The following is a 22,205-nucleotide window of genomic DNA, read 5'->3' as shown; positions in this document are numbered from 1 at the left end:
TTATTCATTGGCATTCTGAACACAGCATCTGAAACTCCATGAATATTGGTGAATGGCATTGCTTGCCCCTGCATAGAAGTAAGTTCACTACACTTGCTTCTATATCTTAATGCGTTTGTAGGCCTCTTTGAGACCTTGAAGTAGAATGCACTTAAATTTATAAATATATAACCACCACAATAATTTCCATCTGACATTGGAGCCTTTTTCCTCAAAATTATCACTAACAGAAAATTAACTCTCTTCGCAGGTCTTCCTGAGTGCATTAAAGCAGAAGACAAGATTTTTATCTTATAATGAAGCCGTTATCTGAAGGACAACAAAGGTTTTGTGTTGTTCAGCCAATCCATCTCACATCATGGCTGCTCATCTTTTTCATTCTGAAGTCTATCTCTTCTCTAAAACCTGCCCGACTTCCAGTTTACCAAAGGAAGCCTTTTATAGCTGCTTGGAATGCTCCAACAGATCAGTGTTTGATAAAATATAATGTAAGACTAAATTTGAAAATGTTTCAGGTAATTGGAAGTCCACTGGCCAGGGCCAGGGGGCAAAATGTCACTATATTTTATGTCAACAGGCTGGGATACTATCCTTGGTATACAGCCCAGGGAGTTCCCATTAATGGGGGTCTCCCCCAGAACATAAGTTTGCAGGTACATCTGGAAAAAGCAGACCAAGACATTAATTATTACATCCCTTCTGAAGATTTCAGTGGACTTGCTGTTATAGACTGGGAATATTGGCGACCCCAGTGGGCCAGGAACTGGAACACAAAAGATGTCTACAGACAGAAGTCAAGAAAGCTTATTTCTGAGCTGCAAGAGAATGTGTCCATGGCTGATATTGAATATTTAGCCAAAACAACTTTCGAGGAAAGTGCAAAAGCTTTCATGAAGGAAACCATCGAATTGGGAATTAAGAGCAGACCCAAGGGCCTTTGGGGTTACTATTTATATCCTGACTGCCACAATTATAATGTTTATGCCCCAAACTATACTGGGTCTTGCCCAGAAGAAGAAGTTTTGAGGAACAACGAGCTCTCTTGGCTCTGGAACAGCAGTGCTGCTTTATATCCTTCTATCAGCGTCAGGAAATCCCTGGGAGACAGTGAAAACACTTTGCGTTTCTCACAATTTCGGGTGCGTGAGTCCATGAGGATCTCCACCGTGACATCCCATGGTTATGCTCTGCCTGTGTTTGTCTACACAAGGCTAGGCTACAGAGACCAACCTCTGTTTTTTCTTTCTAAGGTAAGAGACCCCTGGCCAAAGAGAGGGAGAATTCCTCTTATCTCTAAAAGAGGCATTTCTTTGTTAGCTGGGGGGGAATCACATGGGTGCTGTAAAACCTCATTTCATGCACAACGTTGCCTATACCCCTTTATAAATGCAACGTAGATGTCACTTGATGCTATGCTTTGAAAACAATACTGAGGAGTTCCCTGGTAGCTCAGTGAGTTAAGGATCCAGGGTTGTCACTGCTGTGGCTGCGGTTTCATCCCTGGCCTGGAAATGTCCCCATGTCACAGGGGCAGCAGAAAAAATAAATAAATAATAGGGATTTTCCTGATTGTAGATTTAAAAATATTTTTCCTTGTATAATAATTAATATTCCTGCTTGTAACACGCAAAGGGAGCTCATTAGTGACACCCCAGCTCCCCACAGCGGGCTCTTACATAAACTGTGGTGAATCCTCAGGGACTGAAACCTGAATATAAAGAATGAGTCCTTTGGGTGCCCCTACTTTTGACTTCCAAAACCCTGATTTGAGGCTAGGATCATGCGTAAGGCAAGGCAGCCCTGTGTCATGCTGGGACCTGGAAGATTTGTTGCTATTACATCATGCGCTGTTTCTTTATTTCTCCTTTCATGTGGCATCGCTTGTGTGGCTCATGCTCTCAAGTGGTCCCAATTTACTCCTGGAGGCATCTTGCCTGTGACTTCCCTTGCTGAGAAGAGCCCTTGCTTTTTTAATCCTCTAAACATAGCTATGTTGTGATTCATTCAGCTCCCTGCTCTCAGCCAGGTGACATGGAACTAATTTGGTAGACAAATTTGCCTTAATATCTGCTACTGTCTCCTTAGAAGACTTACCCTTTTGAATCAGTCCCAGTAAACTCTCTTTGATCATGACACTGAAGGACATATTGGAAAGAAACTAGCATTCCCTTCACATACCAGCCTCAGAAGGTGTGGCTTTCACCACCAACATCTGCAGTTTCATTACTTACTGAATGTGGATCAATAACCTATAAATACAAAATGTGTCTTCCTTATCCCTCTGATGGCAAAGCCCTAAGTCAAAGGAATTTATAGGCAATTTGATTTCTCATTTCCAGGTCAGCATGTAGGAAGTTTAGAAGATGCTACTCAGTCCAAATTAGTAAAAAGCTAAACAAACGGAAGAATCAGCTCTTCTTAGATTGATAACAGAAGTGTGGACACAGGGCAAATTGTTGCCCTCAAAATTGGAAAGACAGATGGGTGAATACAGAGAATCACAACTTCCAGGTCAGAAACTCATGAGCAGAAACCTCTGTGGGAACTACTGCCAGAGTAGAGAAATTGCTGGTGGTTCAGGGTAGACAAGTCTGAGAGATGAATACTTCAGGGGACCTGGTCATAGTGGGTGGGGAGCACCCTTCTGTGAGTTTTATTTCCAGGAGTGCACCAAGTCCTCACAGTGAATATTGGAGAAAACCCTGCCTCATGCATCTAGCAGGTGGAGAAGAGAAGGAACCCCTCTGAGTATTGCAGAGCATTTCTGTTCCTCTGAACCCAGTCTGCCCTCAGGAGAAACTGTTTAACCACAGCCAAACCTGCTGAGGTTTTATCAGAGCCAACATTCCTGGGGGGAAGGAATTACTCAACTCCAACTAGCTCTAGTTTTCCTCTTGGAAGAGAGAAATACCCATTTTTAGCCCCATCTAGCCAGCCTGTACCACCTAAGGCAGGGGTGGAAGGGGAGGGGGGGTGAGAAGCACTTGTGAAGTTCACAGTGCAGCGGCTCGGGCCACCAAGACTGAGACTCAGTCGCAGGACTTGTAGAACTCTTCCCCTCTCCTCACATCTTACCACCACATTACTAAAGGCCTATCTATAGTACACCCTTTTAGGATCCAGCATTGCCATGAGCTGTGGTGTCAGTCACAGACATGGCTCGGATCCCGCGTTGCTGTGACTGTGGCACAGGCCAGAAGCTACAGCTCTGATTAGACCCCTAGCCTGGGAACCTCCATGTGCTGCAGGTGCAGCCCTATAAAAGACCAAAAAAAAAAAAATATATAGGAGATCCTTTTACCCAGTATGAGTTATCTGCCAATTAAAAAATTAAATCATGTCTAGCTATCAAGAAAAAAATTACAAGGCATACTAAAAGGCAAAACTTGCAGAGACAGAGCAAGCATCAGAACTATGCTCAGAGAGAGCAGGAATGTTGGCATCAGACCAGGAATTTTAAACAACTATGGTTAATATGCGAAGGGCTCTGATGGATAAAATAGAATGAGTGCAAGGACAGATGTACAATGAAAGCAAGGAGAGAAATTCTAAGAAAGAACCAAAGAGAAATGCTAGAGATGAAAAACATTGTACCAGAAATAAAGTATGTCTTTGATGGGCTTATTAGTTGACTGGACACAGCTAAGGAGAGGCTCTCTGAATGTGAGGATATCTCAATAGAAGCCTCCAAAACTGAAAAACAAAAAGAACAAAGACTGTTAAAAATCAGAACAGAATATTTCAGAATTGTCAGATGCCCCAAAAAAGGTTTCACATACACATAACAGAAATTCATGGAAGACTGTTGGGGCATTTTGCGCCTCTGATCACATCATGCGACAATCACATCTCTGTATTAAGGAAAGCTTTTTTTTTTTCTTTTTTTGCTTAAATGGTATTTAAAGACTTTTTAAGAAATATGTATACAATTTTAGAGGTTACACTTAAAGTTATTCAAAAATTTGTCTATATACTTCATACTATATAATGCATCCCTGAGCCTGTCTTGTACCCAATACTCTGAACTACCAGTGTGTTTTCTATGTCTGTGAGTCAGCTTCTTTTTTTGCTATATTCACTAGTTTGTTGTCTTTTTTTAGATTCCACATACAGGTGATATCATACAGTGTTTGTCTTTCTCTGTCTGACTTATTTCCCTTAGCATAATGCCCTCCAAGTCCATCCATATTCCTGCAAATGGCAAATTTTCAAAAGTGGGTGGAGGGAGGAGCTCTGCTCCTTTAGGTCTTTACCAAAAGAGGCAACAGACAGACCCAGAAGGGTCCTTATTCTGGGCTCTGCATGGCTGGCTCCTCCTCTTTCCTATATTTCTCGTATCGTGGTTAATTCTCAAAACCATTCCACTTACACCATCTCATTTCAGCTTCACAAACTGCTCCTCTTCCTGTCATGTCAGCAGACCCTGTGGTCTTTGGAAATGGAAATAGATGCAAGCCTGAAAAGAAATTAGTTCAAACCGAAATCTCTATTTTTTTTTAATTACCACTAAAATTGCCCAGAAAAACAAACAAACAAACAAACAAACAAACAAAAACAACTTTAAAAACTGAGATTGTAAAACCTTTCACTTGAGTGCACTATACATGTGTCAAGTAAGGAGATTTCTCTCTCAAGTATTGATGTTAATATGAAGTGCCCAAGACAAAATACAGTTTTAAGTTCTGCTTTTAATTGCCACTGGATTACCCAATTATATTTTCAAGGCTCTAACTGATGGAAATGTATCCTTGGAGTAAAAGGTTAATGCTTAATATTCTAAAGAGTGGAGAAATATATTGTATTTTAACAAATTTATTTAGACCCCCAACGTCAGAGATTTAATTTAGAAAAACAACACATGCATTCAACTTTTAATTTCCCTCTGAAATGACCTAGATTCATGTTAATCTTTAAACACTAAAACAATAATCCCTTAGGATTACAAAACCAAAATTCTCCCTGCTGAAATTTTGTTTTCATCTATCTTAACTATATTGAGAAAAATCCCTGTGGCCTTACCGTGACTGGATGGATCATAAATAAAACCCATTAAGTCATGTACTTCAAAATTAAATACGAAATTTCAGAAACCAAATATAAGGACTGGATCAAATCAGATGCTGCCGTGGACCTTAGCATTGTGTTCCTTCCTAGCTTGAAAATCCAAATGACACAGGTCCCCTCCAGGTCACTGCAGAGGCAAAGTTTTCAGGAGAGTATTGCCAACTGAAGAGGGTACTTGGCTAAGATGAATCCAAGGCATTCCTCAGCTTTGGAGATGGAAAACTTTTGAATTCTGTTTCTGGGTCATATACTTAGAGATGGTTTGTGTGTGTGTGTGTGTGTGTGTGTGTGTGTGTGTGTGTGTGCTCCGAGTCAACTTCAATTAACCTACTTTTGGTGGCTCTTTACAGGCTGTCTTAAAAATATCTTATTTGGCAAAATGTAACTTTAAGAAATATATATTTAATATGTTCTGTATGATTTTAGAGTGTAATTTCTGAGCTCCAGTTCACCTAACATTTGCATTACTCTAAGAAATTAGAGAATAGTTTCACCCTATCACACTGAATTTAGCCTCCAATCCTAATCCCTGGCTGGTTGTTTTATATTCAAGCAAGTAATAAATTCTACTCTCTTCAATCTAGCAAGATCTTATCAGTACTATTGGAGAAAGTGCTGCCTTGGGTGCTGCCGGCTTTGTTATCTGGGGAGACATGAATTTAACTTCATCTGAGGTAAGAGAGTACCTTGGCGGTGTCGTTAACATTGTTTAAATGATGTATTCTGTTTTCCTACAGAATTCACTCTAATCAGAGCTCTCAGTTCTCCAATAGTAAACCTGCTTTAGAATCAAAGTCCAAAATCAGTGCCCGATGGAGTTCTCATCATGGCTCAGTGAAAACGAATCTGACTAGCATCCTTGAGGACACAGGTTTGATCCCTGGCCTCACTCAGTTGGTTAAGGATCCAGCGTTGCTGTGAGCTGTGGTGTAGGTTGCAGACGTGGCTCAGATCCCAAGTTGCTGTGTCTGTCATGTAGGCCAGTGGCTACAGCTCCAATTTGACTCCTAGCCTGGGAACCTCCATATGCTGTGGGTGCGGCCCTAGAAAGACAAAACACAAAACGAAACAAAACAAACCAGTGCCTGATACGTAGAAAGGCTCAAGAAAGATGACCTTCTGTTAAGATAGTAACCATAATGCTGACAGTTGAATATTTACTATTTGCTAGGCTTGTGCTCAGTGCTTTTTTGTTTTGGATTTGCTCACTTACTGATCATAATAACCTTTGTGAGGCGGGGACTAGCATCCTCATTTACAGATGAGGAAACAGGAGAGGAACTCTAACTTGGGTCAGAGTTAGTTAGGCTGGCACTAACCATAAGACGGTATGATTCCAGAGCCCTTGCATTTAGCCATGACGTAAAATGCGTGATATTGTATTTTGATGAGTGGAAACTGAAGCTAATTGTAAATATCCACATTGAACTTACTGTTATTCTATGGAGACATTAGCTGAAAATTAATCACATTTAAAATAAGATTAATGTCTCTTCAAATGTCTCCCAGCTCAAATATTATCTACTCCAAGTTTTCCTAGTTTTCCTCAATCCACAGTAATTGCAATCACCTCTGTATTTCCATATATTGTTTGTTTATATCTCTATCATATAATGCATCTTGCCTTGAATTATAATACTTCTCGGTGCTTTTTGTTAAACTGAATTTTTTGAAAGTTCATTTAGATCTGATATTATTTTTTGAATTTCATAGGCTCAATTTCTTACTAACCAAGATACTGCTCATGAAACTATTTGTGACAATATAAGGTTAAAATCTCCTCTATCCACATATGAGAATTAGGTGGACACTGAAAGGATCAGTTCCTGACTTTCCAGGTGTGATATTTCCCCTTCAGTCCACGTGGTTCAAGAGAAGAGCCATCAGGAGGCCAAGTACAAACCAGGTGGCCTCTGTTTACGATACACAATAGGAACCACACACACACACATTCACACACACTCACACAAAATGGCCAGGTAAGCCTTCTAGGCTTTCTTGTATTTGAATTGTATAGAGGAGTCTAGATCCCAGGACAACTGAAAATTGAATATAATTAACAGGATAATGCCAAAGGCTACAGGTTGATCATCAACAATAATTTGGTAGAACATAATGATTCGGATTCTAGCAACACTATAAGGCACACACACCTGAAAGGTGGCCAGAGAACAGCAACTCTGGCATGACTTCTAATTTGAATTTGTTTCTCTTTTTGTCACACCCATCAACTTGAGATCTAGAAGGAAGAAAAAAAGGATTGGAAGAAGGCAAGGTCACATGCGGTGACTCTGGGGCCCATTCAAGTTCACTTAGCCTGTGATAACACATTCTCCATCTCCTGCTCTGTCCACCTGCCATCTTTTCTGGTCTGGGTTCTCCGGGTTCATCACCTGAGCCTAAGTGTTCATGGGCTGGAACTAAGCCATTAAGTTTCAGTCAAGTCCAAAGAGCTGCCTTGTGGGTCTAGATGCTCTAAACATACCAGTACCAGAAAACAAAAACAAAAACACTAAAACTTGTTTATTTCTGCATTTCCAGGGCAACTGTACAAAGGTGAAGCAGTTTGTAAGTTCTGACCTAGGACACTACGTAGTGAATGTGACCAGAGCCGCTGAGGTGTGCAGCCTTCACCTCTGCAGGAATAACGGGAGATGCCTAAGGAAGGTGTGGAAAGCTCCAGATTACCTTCACTTGAACCCTGCAAGTTACCGCATAGAGGCCTCCGAGGATGGGGAATTTACTGTGAAAGGAAGAGCATCTGATAGAGACCTGGAAGTGCTGGTGGAGAGATTCTCCTGTCATTGTTATCAGGGATATGAAGGGACTGATTGCAGAGAAATGAAGAGGGCTGATGGCTGCTCTGGGGTTTCCTCTTTTTCTGGTTCACTAATGACCCTATGCCTGCTGGTTTCAGCAGGTTATCAGAGCATTCAGTTGTGAGATAGAGTTTAAAGAAAATGGCATGGCCTCTAGCGTTGTCACTTAGGGAAGATATGAAACATTACCATCCACTGAGAGGTATTATAAGCAGACGTGTGTCACTCAATGTAAACAAATTGCTTTATTTGTCTCCGATCTGGGCAAGAAACCAGATCCAGGAGGTAAATCAATGCACTCTTCTTCCTTATTGGAATGTTTTAAGTTGTATTTTACCTAGAGCTAACTTATTTTAGTCTTCTTATGCACATACATACATAAAATTATACATATAGAGATTAAGTTATTGATTTCAAAGACTGATTTTTCCAGTGAGCAATTTCTTAAGGACAGATTACTAAGCAATTATCTGATTTAACAAATGGGGTCACCTCAGGGTGTGACCTGGTCGCTTGGTCCACCAAAGAGAACCAAATGCAGAATTCCTGTTGCAGCCTCAGGTTCAAACTTCTTTTTCAGGCTTCTTCTGCCTGCCTAGGCTCAATGAATGCAGAGCCAATTCCTGACGTGACTTCTCACAAGGGCACAAGGGGAACTGAAGTCAACTCGTGTCAAAGGTAGCTGTTCCCATGTGGTGTCTTGCTTACCCAGCCGGAGACCCTCCCTTACAGACTCTGGTGATCTAAATTCAACAAAAGGCTTCTGGACAGTTTTCATGCTTGCCTAGGCTGACATTGCTCTAGATCTAGAAACTGGAGCCAGGTTGATAAAAATGTGGTTGTTGCAAGCAAAATCATTACTAAAAAAATTGTAACAAATGACACTTAAGGACCCAGAAGTAGTTTTGGAAGGGGTCCTACTAAGAAATAGTCAATATTTTGGTCCTTATATATAGGTTTTGAGTGGTGATTTTAGAGTCAGTTGAATCATTTTTTCACTATCCATCTGGCTATGTGACTCTGGGCAAGTTTATAGTCCCCATTTTCTCATCCAAAATTTGGCAAATATAATTCCTAACTGAGTGAAATATTCTGAAGGATAAATTGAATAACACTCCCCATGTATACTTCAGCTATTAATACCTGCTGCTAATCTTCAACGATTTTCCTTTGTTCACCAAAGTAATGGAAATACTTGGGATAAAACAGTCTCTGGCAATTTCCTTTTTCTGATGTTATGTTCCATGTGTAATCACTTAGGCATGTGTTCCCTTGAAAGACATATTTCAATTGATAGGATTTCCTTCTCCTGGAGATGATCTACCTGAAAGGTAAACTCAAGACAGGTATGATGCTATTATACAACGCATGAGAGTTGATGCAGCTTCCTCCTCTGCCTCTTTTGTCTTTCTGTGAAACATTTGCAATGTCCTTTTCAGCTCTGGGTCCTTTAGGCCTAATAGTCTAATTTTTAAATGTAATATGCAAACAAAATAAAACAAAAAGCTTTTATAGTACCATAAATAAGAGGTAGCATTATGTAGATTAACTTTTAAGAAATTAGGTCTATTTTATATCAAAGAAATTATGAAAAATTATTACAAATTATAAAAAGTTTGTAAAGCAGGAAAAATGGAAATCATCAGTAATCACTATAATGTATACTAATAACTTTTCTTGTATTTCTTTCTAGCCTTTCTTCTAAAGACATTTTTTACGTGGTTATTATAATAATATATAAAATACAAATTTTTTGTATCTTGTGTTTTTCACTTAAATGTGTTATAAAAAGTTTATATCCTATTTCATAGTCTTCGTAAATATAATTTAAATATCTTTAAGGCCACAGTTAATAGCCTATTAATTGCATATAGCAAAACTTAACTAGCAATTTTCCTTAAGTTTTCTTTTTAAATATCAAGCTATTACTATTTAGTCACTTCATCAGAGAAGACTTTACATATCATCTTATTCATTCATCTATTAATTAATTAAGCATTAGTTCCTATCAGGCATTGTTCTAGGCTTTGAAATATATCCTTGAGGAAAACAAAGAGCCTTGCCTTATTAGAACGTACGTTCTTGCTGGGGGATACAGACATTCAGCATACAAATAGGCAGTTTATATTGGATGTTCAATCTATGGGAAAAATTAAGGAGAGCAGAGTGGAGGAGGGAGGGATTTTCCCTGTGCTGGACTCCGTTGAGCAGATGCTGTTTGAATGAGAGAGTTAGTGATGGGGTTACTTGGGGGAGGGGTATTGCAGGCAAATGAATCAGCAAGTGCACCTTTGGTAGTGGCCCTAGTGTATTTAAGGAAGAACCGAGAGGGCACTGGGACTAGATATTTCCCTTTATTAATTTTCCTTGTTCATTCTTTGGTGTAGCAGTTATCACCATCTGACATAGTATAGATTATGTATTTGTTTATTTTCTATCTTCTTTTACTAGAATGTAAACTAGGAAAATGAGAATTTCATTTTGCTCACGGCCAGAACAGTACTTGGTACAGTGTCCGGGACACAATAGGTGCCCAATAAGTATTTTGAATGAATGAGTGAGTGATTCAGAAAGCCAGATCAGTGGAAGCTATAAATTTGCTACAATGGTTTTGTTTTTAAATCTGCATATTAACAGTAAGTCATTGCAAAGTCATTCTCAGGCATTATGGTTCTATTATTATCCGAACACATTAACCTCTGAAATCGCATAGTTTAACTCCTCTGTAAAGAGCTGAGGCCTGAGGAAAATAAATCACATGGCAAAGTCAAAGACCCCGTTTGTGAAAGAGCCCCGATCTGGAATCTGAGTTGCCAAGTTTTCTTTTCACTATAACTCTTACTGTAATGGAATCCAAATATATTCATTCAGCTTTTGACCATGCGTTTTTGTTTTTTGTTTGTTTGTTTGTGTTTGTTTTTGGGCTACTGGTTATGGTCAATCTCCAGATCTTCTAGTTGCAGATTCTCTTGTTTAATTTTGCCCACTGCCCCTGGATAGGAAATCCACCTCCTAAGCTGCTTAATGACTGCAGCTTCTCAGGATTGTTCTAACTTCTCTTTGTGGAAACAGCAAGGAAATCGGCCTCTCTAGTCCTTTGGTGTTCTCTTTTACAAAAGGGAGATCATAATGATGTCTTTTTCCTCTTTATACATATTTACTGATATCAAGTAGATAAAATACTTATCATAAACTCTGGCACATAAAAATCCCCTGCCAAATGTTAGCTGTTATCATCAATATTGGTCCCCATAAAAGCCGTGATAGGTAATTTTATCTCTACTTTGAAGTAGAAGAAATTATGTATGAGTCAGAGTAGTGAAATGACTTATTTAATATCATGAAGAAGCACACAGGCCTTGAACCCTATACTTTTGAACCTTAACCTAGTTACCTTTTCATTAGATCTCAGCAAAATATAGAAAATTTATTTGCACCAAATTTCTGTTTCTTAACTTGACATATAGTTGATTTGTAATATCATATTAACTTCAAGTGTACACTATAGTGATTCAGTTTTTTTTACAGATTATGTTCCATTAAAAATTATTACAAGATAATGGCTATGATTCCCTGTGCTGTACAATTATTTATTTTATACATAGTGGTTTGTATCTCACAATCCCATGCCCCTAGTTTGCCCCATCCCTTGGCCTCTCCCCTTAATAACCACCAGTTTGTCTTCCTTTTTCCTTTTTTTTTTTTTTTTTTTTTTGCTTCTTAGGGCCGTAGCTGTGGCATATGGAAATTCCCAGGCCAGGGGTCGAATTGGAGCTGCAGCTGCCAGCCTATGCCATAGCCACAGCAATGCCAGATCTTTTTAGGGCCACACCCAAAACATGTGGAAGTTCCTGGGCTAGGGGTTGAATGGGAGCTGTAGCTGCCAGCCACATCCACAGCCACAGCACTGCAGGGCTGGGCCGTGTCTGCAACCTACACCACAGCTCACAGCAATGCCGGATCCTTAACCCGCTAAGCGAGACCAGGGAATCAAACCCATGTCCTCAAGGATACTAGTCGGGTTCGTTACTGCTGAGACACAACAGGAACTCCGTAGTTTGTTTTCTGTATCTGTGAGTCTGTGTTATTTTTAAGATTATACATACAAGAGATATTGTGTAGTAATGATCTTTCTCTGACATTTCACTAAGCATAATATTCTCTAGGTCTATCCAAATTTCTGCAAATGGCAGAATTTCATCCTTTTTTATGACTGAGTGCATATGTATACCACTCTTTATCCATTTGTCTGTCTGCAGGCACTTGGGTGCTTACATATCTTGCTTATTGTAAATAGTGCTGCCATGAACATTAGGGTGCATGTATATCATTTTGAATTAGTATTCTTGATTTTTTTTGATATATACCCAGGAGTTGAGTTGCTGGATCATTCAGTAGTTTTCTCTCTAGTTTTTTGAGGAACCTCCATACTGTTTTCCACAGTAGCTGCACCAATTTACATTCCCACTAATAGTGTACAAGGGTTCCCTTTTCGATACACCCTTACCCAATATTTGTTATTTGTAGACCCTTTTTTTTTTTTCGGTCTTTTGTCTTTTTAGGGCCACACCTGCGGCATATGGAGGTTCCCAGGCTAGGGGTCAAATCAGAGCTACAGCTGCCAGCCTATGCCAGAGCCGTAGCAACATCAGATCCGTGCCACATCTGCAACCTACACCACAGCTCAGGGCAACGCTGGATCCTTAACCCACTGAGCAAGGCCAGGGGTCAAACCCGCAACCTCATGGTTCCTAGTTGGATTCATTTCCACTGCCCCACGATGGGAACGCCTGTTACTTGTAGACTTTTTGATGATAGTCATTCTAACAGGTGTGCGAGGTGATATCTCATTGCTGATTTGCATTTCTCTGATAATTAGCAATGTAGGCATCTTTTCATGTGCCTGTTAGCCAAATGTATGTCTTCTTTGGAAAAATGTCTATTTGGGTCTTCTGCCCATTTTTGATTAGGTTGTTTGTGCATATTAAGTTGTATGAGCTGATTATATATTTTGGAAATTAACCCCTTGTTGGTCATATCATTTACAAATATTTTCTCCCATTCCCTAGGTTCTTTTTCATTTTGTTAATGTTTCCTTTGCCATGCAAAATCTTTTAGCTTTTATTAGGTCCTGCTTGTTTATTTTTGCTTTTATTTCATTTGCCTTAGGAGACAAATCCAAAAAATTATTTCTACAATTTATGTTAAAGTGTGTTCTGACTATATTCTCTTCTATGATTTTAGGTCTTACATATAGATCTTTAATCCATTTTGAATTTATTTTTGTATATGGTATGAGGAAATGTTCTAATCTCGTTGTTTTACCTGTAGCTGTCTAGTTTTGCCAGCACCATTTATTGAAGCGACTGTCTTTTCTCCATTGTGTATTCTTACCTCCTTTGCTATAGATTAATTGACCATAGGTGTGTGAGTTTATATCTAGGTTCTCTATTCTGTTTTTATACAAGTACAATGGTGTTTTGATTTACTGTAACTTTGTAGTATAGACTGAAGTTTGTAGTATAGACTGAAGTTTGTAGTATATACTGAAGTTTCAGTATAGACTGAAGTTTTGTTCTTCTTTCTCAAGATTTCTTTGGCAATTTGTGGTCTGTTGTGCTTCCATATCAATTTTAGGATTATTTGTGAAAAATGTCATGGATATATATTTTTTTTATGGCCACATCTGCAGCTATGGAAGTTCCCAGGCCAGGGATTGACTCTGAGCTGCAGCTGAGACCTACACCACAGCTGCAGCAATGCCAGATCCTTTTACCCATTGGCAGGCCAGGGATTGATCCTGTGCCTCCACAGTGACCTGAGCCACTGCAGTCAGATTCTTAACCACTGTGCTATAGCAGGAACTCTTGTCATGGATATTTTGATAGGGACTGCATTAATCTCTATGTTTTTTTGGCTAGTATGCCATTTTAACAGTACTAATTCTTCCAATTCAAGAGCACATGATCTCTTTCCATTTATTTAAATTATCTTCAATTTTCTTAATATTTTACAGTTTTTAATGTTTTATAGTTGTCAGAGTATATGTCTTTCACCTCCTTGGTTAAGTTTATTCCTAGTTATTTTATTCTTTTTGAAGTGACTTTGAACACTATTGTTTTCTTTATTATTGCTGTTCCTTTCTATTTCTGATAGTTCATTGTGCCAAATTTCTTTTTACTTATTTATAGATAAATATAACCCACAAATATACTGATTTTGGTATCACACAATCAGTGCTTTTTCTTGTCCTCAAAGATGAAAAACTGTTAAATTAACCAATCTACTAGCAATGTACAGTTAGCTCTCATACTCCAAATATTTAAATATTATTACCCATAAAAGAAAGTAGGGTCTTTTAGGAAAATGTCTGATTCCAGGTCTGAGACAAGATGTGTCTAAAATATCCTGCTGAATCCCTGGATGTTAAATCAGGGAATAGGTAGTGCTGACCATACTACACCATTTTCTGTAAGGGATTTGAGCATCCTGGGATTTGGATATATGTGGAGTCTCCTGAAACCAACCCTCCTCTGATACTGCGAGACAACTCTATGTATCCTTCAGGGTAACAAAGTAGTGGAGGAGGGGAAGTTTCTTCTTATTCAAACCAATTAATTAAGAAGGTGTGAGAGAATTAGGCATAACCATTTTGCAATTCCTAATGAATGAATGGATCTAGGCATGATCCTTGATGGCTACCAACATCACAAAAAGTGATAAAACCAGATATTATGTATCACCTAATTGCAGTGTGTAACACCAGCTAGACTAAATCCTTCTGGAAATCTAATTATGCCTCTACCAATTCACAGAAACATAAGGCACAAAGGGCAATGGGGAGCAATGTGTCAGGGATGTAATAACCAAAATTCAGGTTCCAGGGAGCTCTACAGGAAGTTGGAAAAATAAAAGAGAGAAGAAAACCCATATGTTTATCAATGTGCGTCTTGTTAAATGAATTACAGTACATCTATACAATGGGATAGCATTCAGCTTAAAAAAGAATGAGGAAGTGCTCTACGTGCTAATATCAAAAGAAATCTAAAACACAAGTGTCTTGTTTAGGCTTTAATTTGACTTCTCTCTAATCATACTGAGAAAAACATAATCTTAGAAATGTATTTCCAATTACATTTTAGAAAGAGTTCCTGGAGACAGCTAAAGTTTCTTAAGTAGCTACTGGGTGTGGAACATTAAAGAATACAAACTAAAAGGCCAGACATGATTGACTAACTAAGCTCAAGGAAATGACAATCTCATCCAAAAAATGGACCCAGAGGAAGCCATTACTAAGCTACGTACATTAAATATAAAGTAACATATAGTGCTATGAACTTTAAAGCTATTTGCTTATTGTAAACTTGAACAGCAGCTCTGTTATGCTTTTATAATGTGAAATCATAGAAGAAAATTTAGTAATGGGAAAAATAAATATTGTGTCACAGTGAATGTTAGCATTATGCTTTTTGTTTCTATCAGAAAACTAAATATATAAACTTACTGCTTCCTTTGTCTTTATTGCTAATATTAAGACTTTGGAAAACATTTAATGCTACTGAATATTTGTTTGTGAATTTTACACTTTGTTATTTTCTGAGGGCCCAGGAACCTTCTATTTTTCCCTTCAAGTTACACTTTATTGTGCAAACTCAGAACAGGGTACTCTGTGGCTGGAAAGTAGAAGTCATAGTTCATTATGAGACCACTTATTGCATTCTGCTACTAGGATACTAAGAGAAGTGTTTGCTGCAATCAAATTTATTGCTACCTTAAATAACTTACAATTCTTTTGTTAAGGCAAAATATATATTAAATGTTGTATTTCTAATGTAATAATTGTTGCTCTGTTTGTATACCTAAATGTAACAGGGTATTATAGTTTTTTACCCAGGAGCATTTACTGATTTAAATTTGTGTGTACTCTCACAATCCATATTTCCCTCTGGACTTAAGAAATCTGCCCTTATTCTCTTCTTTAAGCTATTAAAACTTTACTTTTCCCTCTGGAGGCAGACAGTCCAAGGCTCTATTCTACAAAGAGGACAAGGACTAAGAATTCTTAGACTCACTACTTGATCATCTCAAGATGGTGAGTGACTTCATAGCTATCACATCTATATTCCAGGCAGCAGAATGAAGGACAGTACAAAGAAAAAATAAAAATGAGTAGAAATAAATCTACTCAAATCTACTCAAATGAGTAGAATAAATCTACTCAAATGAGTAGAATAAATCTCTTTTCAGAAAATCTTCCAGAAACTGTCACATGATGTATCAGCTTACATCTTGTGGGAAAATTTGGTTGCGTGACCCCAGCTAGCTGTAAGGACGATGGTAAATATGATGTTTATTTCTGGTAGCCATTGGGTAGATTAAAATCTATTTCTACTAAAAAAAGTGATAGGGATAATGGGGATTAATAAGCAGTTTCTGCCATTACTATATCCTGCACAATGTGCACCTTTTTTTTTTTTCAATTCATCTTTTTCTTCTTCTACTCACTAGAACTTCCTAAACAGTAGGGACTACCTTGGACACCATTGTATTCCTATGTTAAGTTCAGACAAGGCACACAGGAGGCACTTGAAAAAATGTTTGTTAAAACAAATAATAGTAATTCAGTTATTCCTAGCAAGAGATGCATATTAGAATCATTTGGGGAGTTATCCCAAAACAAATACTCCTGGGTCTACCACCTACTGTGGAGTCTGAAGACTTAAGATAACATATATATTTTGAAAAACTCACTAATTGACTATGATGTATATTCCCAGAGAAAAAAAATTAAAATAACAGGAATAGAAGAAGTTATATGATCTTTTAAAGAACATTAATTGTAGTTTTCTGCTTCATATCCTAAGCAGTAGGAAAAGAAACAGCTAGGTTTTTCTAAGACTTGTGAGAGCTCTAACATGAAGTGCTTTTTTCTCCTTCATTTCTTCCTCCCTCCATTTCTTCCTTCTTTCCTTCTTTACTTCCTCCCTCCCTCCCTCTTCAAAAATTTATTCCATTTCACTTTGCTGTGCAGTAGAAATTGGCACAATATTGTCAATCAACTTGATTGTCAATCAACTTTAATTTAAAATAATTAATTAAAATTTTTTTCCTATTAGAGAAAGTCTTCCAGGAGACAACTCTAAATTTCTTAGTTTAATAATGGTTAATTTTATGCTTAATATAAAAAGATAGTTTTAATGGGTATAAAAGTACAGTTTGACAGTTATTCTTCCTTAGGATTTTATAGATCCATTATTATAGTTTTCTGTTATTTTTTGTGATAATACTAATTTCTATTTGAATGCCTTCCTTTGTAAGCAATCTGTCTTTTCTTTTTGGCTCATTTTTAAATGTTATATCTCATTTTGGAGTTCTATATAATTTAGCTCTGAGGTCTAGGTGGGTAATTTTTTTCTGCTTACCCTGCTTATCATTTGATATTCTTTTGCTTAATAATTTTTATGATCCCATCCTTTAAGTTTTAATATTTTATAGATATTTAATAAGTTGTATTTTATATTTATAATTATTTGAACATTAGGAGATTCTATTTTTTTTTTAACTCTTGCTGACATCTGTCATAGTAGTTTTTTTATGTGTGTGTTTGCTAACCTTCGATTATGGGTTTATATTTTGTTATCTTAGCATGTGGAAATTCTAAATGTCAAATTTTGTGTTGCTTTCCTCTTGAAAGAATTTTTAAAATTATAATAGCTTGATAGAGATATAATTCACATATTATACATTTAAGCATTGTATTTTATTTATTTTTCATACATTTCATTATTTTATTTTATTTTAATTTATTTTTTTAGGGCTCCACTCATGGCATATGGAAGTTCCCAGGCTAGGGGTCAAATCAGAGCTGTAGCTGTTAGCCTACACCACAGCCACAGCAATACTAGAGCCAAGCTTCATCTACAACCTACACTGCAGCTCACAACAATGCTGGAACCTTAACCCACTGAGCAAAGCCAGAGATCAAATCCACATCCTCATGGATCCTAGTCAGGTTCGTTTTTGCTGTGCTACAATGGGAATTCCCATCCCATCATTTTAAAGTGTACAATTGAATGGTTTTTAGCATCTTCACAGACTGCATCTATCATTCCATCAAATTTTTTAACATTTTCATCCCCCCATCAAAAAATTCCAAACCCATTAATGGTCACTATCTAATTTTCCCTGATTTCCCCCCCCCACACACACCTCTAGGGGACCTCTAATCTACACAAAAACACATGAGCATACCTGGGAGTGACATTTGGGAGAGGACAACTGTAAATTGGGTAATGCTTTGTGCTAGATAAGTGTTTGTCATTAGAAGAGCCATAAGTGTCTTTCAAATGCTCTCAACTTGATACTTAACTCACAAGATCAAATTTTACAAGAGAGTTAATAAAGGCATTTCCTTAGTGGAGCCTATGTATCCTCCAAGAAGAAAATAATCTATGGTACTAACAAAAGTCAATATCAGGGGCTATTTTCTAGTTACTCCAGAAATATAGCAAGGATGTCCTCTATTAGTAATGGTGCAAGACTAAATTCCACGTTCCTTAACCAAGGCCAAGCATCTCCTTTTCAATCCATTGCCTCTTTTCATAAACTCCCAAAATCTACTTCTAAATTTAAACTTGGCCTTGGACTTGTTGAAAACTGACTTTCCCAATAACTTGGGCACCAATAGGCCTTACAGTCAGGCAGCGGTGAAGGAGAAGAGGAAACAAATTATACATGAGTAATCATTAGTGACGAGGTCAGGGTGAACTAAATTATCCTGACTGCATGGACTCCTTCCATTAACTGTTTAATAATTAATCACAGGTAAATAATAAGAAATTTCCACGCTGGTTTTGAACTTCTCTAATCTTTCCTTTCATTGACTCTTGACCTACACAATGTAAATAGACACTGGAAGTGCCCACACAGATTCCCACAAGGTCTCTTTATTGTCTAGTGTGTATCCCCTCCCCCAAATTCAGTGTGTTTCCCCTCCACCCTCCTCATTCAGTGTAGTTTTGTTTCTTGAAGCCCTTAATTGAATCACCGTGTGATCAGGCTAATGCTGCCCTCCACAGGACTTTACATGAAACTGCACCCTTTCTTGGCTTTATCCCTTCTGCTTTTGTTCTCCTAAGGGATATCATATGGTATCATCACTTAAATGTAAAATCTAAAATATGATGCAAATGAACTTATTTATAAAAGAGAAACAGACTCACAGACATAGAAAACAAACTTATGTTAGGATAAATTAGGAGCATGAGGTTAACATCACACACTACTATATATAAAATAGATAATCACCAAGGACCTACTGTGTAGCACAGGGAACTATACTCAATATTCTATAATAAAAAATCTATAATAATACATACGTGAAAAGAATCTGAAAAATAATAGAAATGTGTATAAGCATAACTGAATCACCTGAACAAACACAACATTGTAACTCAACTATACTCCAATATAAAAAAATATTAAATTAAATTTTTAAAATGTCAATACTTGAACTTGATAATTCACCAAAAATCATCTGTCAATTAAAAAAAAACCATCCTTAAAAAATCACTTGCACATGAAACCTCATCTTAGAGTCTGCTGCTGAGGAGCTCAAACTAAGTCTCATTTTCTCCAAATATTTATAAACAAACATAAAAAAAGGAGCTTGGTTTTTGCATGGAAACACTATCATGGACAAGTCAAAACACATGGAAAAATACATTTGGGACATGTGACAAAACACTAATTCCCCTGATATATAACGAGCTCTTAAGCAAACCAAAACAACCCTAATGTAACATGGGGAAAGAACATGAACCAAAAATTATAGCAAAGAAACTATGCATGGCTCAATTTCTCAAAATAAAGTAAACTATTATTAAAATGACAATGAGATGCCATTTTTACATTACTCTGATTGGCAAAGACTTTACAAAGTGTAATAATGCAGTGTTTTTTGGGGCATGGGGAAATAAGCACTAATTTTTGGAGAAAGTGTTAATAGTTACAATCTCTTTAAGGGTCAGCCTTATACACTATACGCTTTAAAATGGACAAGAATCATCTTTCCAATTCTTCTCTTTCTCATTCTTCCTTTTAAATTCTTTAATAGCATGTGTGCCCTCAAAATTCATATGTTGAAATCCTAATGCCTATTGTGATGGTATTAGGAGATGGAGCCTTTGGGAGGTGTTTAGATCATTAGGGGTTGGCACCTTTATAAAAGAGGCCAGAACAGCTTGCTAGTGCCCTTCCACCATGTGAGAACATTGCAAGAAGTCTGCAACCCTGGAGAGGGCCCTCATCTGACCATGCAGTCACCTTGCTCTTAGGCTTCCCAGCCTGCAGAACTGTGAGAAATAAATCTCTGCTATTTGGAGTTCCTGCATAGCTGAGTGGAAAACAAATCTGACTTGCAACCTTGAGGATGTAGGTTCAATCCCTGGCCTCGCCCAGTGGGTTAAGGCTGGTGTTGCTGTGAGCTGTGGTGTAGGTTGCAGATGAGCCTTGGATTCTGGTGTTACTGTGGCTGTGGCCATGGCCAGCAGCTACAGCTACAATTAGACCCCTAGCCTGGGAACCTCCATATGCTGCAGGGGCAGCCCTAAAAATAAAATAAATAGGTAAATAAATAATAAATTTCTGCTATTTATAAGCTACCCAGTCTATGATATTTTGTTACAGCTGCCTAAATGGAGCAAGACAGCATTTATTACTGCGAAATGATTTATTTGTTTTTGCTTATTGTCTTTTTCTACTAGAACGGAAACCTCATAAGGACAGAGCCTGGTCTGTGTGGTATGCTCCATGCCTGCACTCAGCATGTCATAAATGCTCAATTTTAAATGGTTGAATCAATACATCAAGCAGTCGGCTCCTATGATGTGGCTTGAGATTCCCCGGTGACTCCAGAACATCTTCTCCATAGCCCTCCACCATGGCTGAAATTCTCATCCAGGCATCAGTGAAGATACCTATTAAACAATTATTTTGTGAAACTCTAAATAGAAGTAAATCAGCTAAGGACTTGGAGCAAGGAAGAAGGACATTTTCATTGAGGGTGTGGACCAGGTGAAATCAGAATCATGAAGGAGACTTTGATTCACGGCAAACAAGAAGATGGCAGAACCTGGAGGTAGGGTGGGGAGCCTTACTTGGCTTGTAGAGATGATCCAACCCAAGTAAGACAGGAGATGTTTTAAGATAGTTCTGAGGAGATGCAGAATCCAAACCAAAGCTGGCAGAGTACTACGGTGTCCATCAGAACGCTCTAAGCAAGGACATGAAAACAAGGGCCCAGAGGAAACTGAAGGCATCCGAACCAGTCAAGCAGCAAGAAACAGAGGGTTATGGAAAGAGCCTCAAGAGACCAGCAAGCCCCAGAATGGAATCCATGGCATTGTTTCTGGGTGAAGAGAGAGGCATTTAAGGTACTAGCCATTCTGGCAGAAACATGATGCAAATAATGGAGACTCCCCAGTTTTACCACTAGTAGGAATATGGAAGGGACAGGGTTGAGACATGGAGCAGTCTCTGTCCCTTCTTATAGGACCTTACATCATGGTCCAACTGCTGCCACAGCTGCACGGGACAGCCGAAACCAAGGTAACAGGAGATGGAGGGCTCTCAGATGCAATCAGTTTAGCCAAACCTCTGGCTCAGGACTTTGGTTCCAGCAACAGCTCTTTGGGCCCTTTTGTGTTTTCTTCCTCAGATTTAAAATTTCCTTTCTAAGTCTTAGAAGATAACCAGATACATCTCACATGTTCCCCAGGCCGGCCTTTTGATGAAATGGATCTCTTGATCTGAAGAACCCACTGAAACCTCAGGGCTGCTGGTTTATTTTCCTCATCTGAACTGCTGCTAAGGCACTCTAAGACTTTGCCCATGGACTGGATATGGTTCTGAAATCTGAGTCCAAGGGATTCAACTGAAATGTGCTTGGCTGGAGGTAAAAAGACATTAAGCGGCATCTGTAAAATAGACACAATACTTGTACTAGGGCTATCATTAGGATTAAATGCATTAATATGTAAAGAGTGTCAAAGAGAAAGAGAAGGAAGGAAGGGAGAAGGAGGAAAGGAAAAAAGTTAAAATGTTAGTGACTATTCAACTCATTTCAGATTTGGGGCTGAGGCTGGATTCAAATGCACTTTGTCCTACTTCCTCATCAGACTTTATGTTACAAAATGTGTACTCTCGGTACCGATGGGCCTGGACTTGCCCATTCTCCGCTGTATTTTTCTGAGAAAGTTATGTAACAAGGCTTCAATATATAACTTCAATTAATCCCTGTTGGCAAAGTTAGAAAGTCATAGC

General features: G+C 38.2%; 1 protein-coding gene across 1 annotated transcript; it reads left to right on the top strand.

The window, feature by feature from the left end:
* The first annotated feature begins 250 nt into the window (after positions 1-250).
* Positions 251-9,441, top strand: HYAL4 (hyaluronidase 4). Its single transcript, XM_047763379.1, has 3 exons — positions 251-1,250; positions 5,649-5,738; positions 7,606-9,441. Exons 1-3 carry the CDS (start codon positions 297-299, stop codon positions 8,005-8,007), a joined length of 1,446 nt encoding a protein of 481 aa, XP_047619335.1. The 5' UTR covers positions 251-296; the 3' UTR covers positions 8,008-9,441.
* Positions 9,442-22,205: the final 12,764 nt, after the last annotated feature.

Source organism: Phacochoerus africanus, chromosome 16 (assembly GCF_016906955.1).
Source record: "Phacochoerus africanus isolate WHEZ1 chromosome 16, ROS_Pafr_v1, whole genome shotgun sequence".
NCBI classification, from domain to species: Eukaryota; Metazoa; Chordata; class Mammalia; order Artiodactyla; family Suidae; genus Phacochoerus; species Phacochoerus africanus.
This window is presented reverse-complemented; position numbering and strand designations above follow the sequence as displayed.

Coding starts and splice junctions, on each gene's coding strand:
- HYAL4 (XM_047763379.1), top strand. CDS start 297: ATGAAGCCGTTATCTGAAGGACAACAAAGGTTTTGTGTTGTTCAGCCA. Junction 1,251..5,648: donor CTCTGTTTTTTCTTTCTAAG/GTAAGAGACCCC, acceptor TCTTCAATCTAG/CAAGATCTTATCAGTACTAT. Junction 5,739..7,605: donor TGAATTTAACTTCATCTGAG/GTAAGAGAGTAC, acceptor CTGCATTTCCAG/GGCAACTGTACAAAGGTGAA.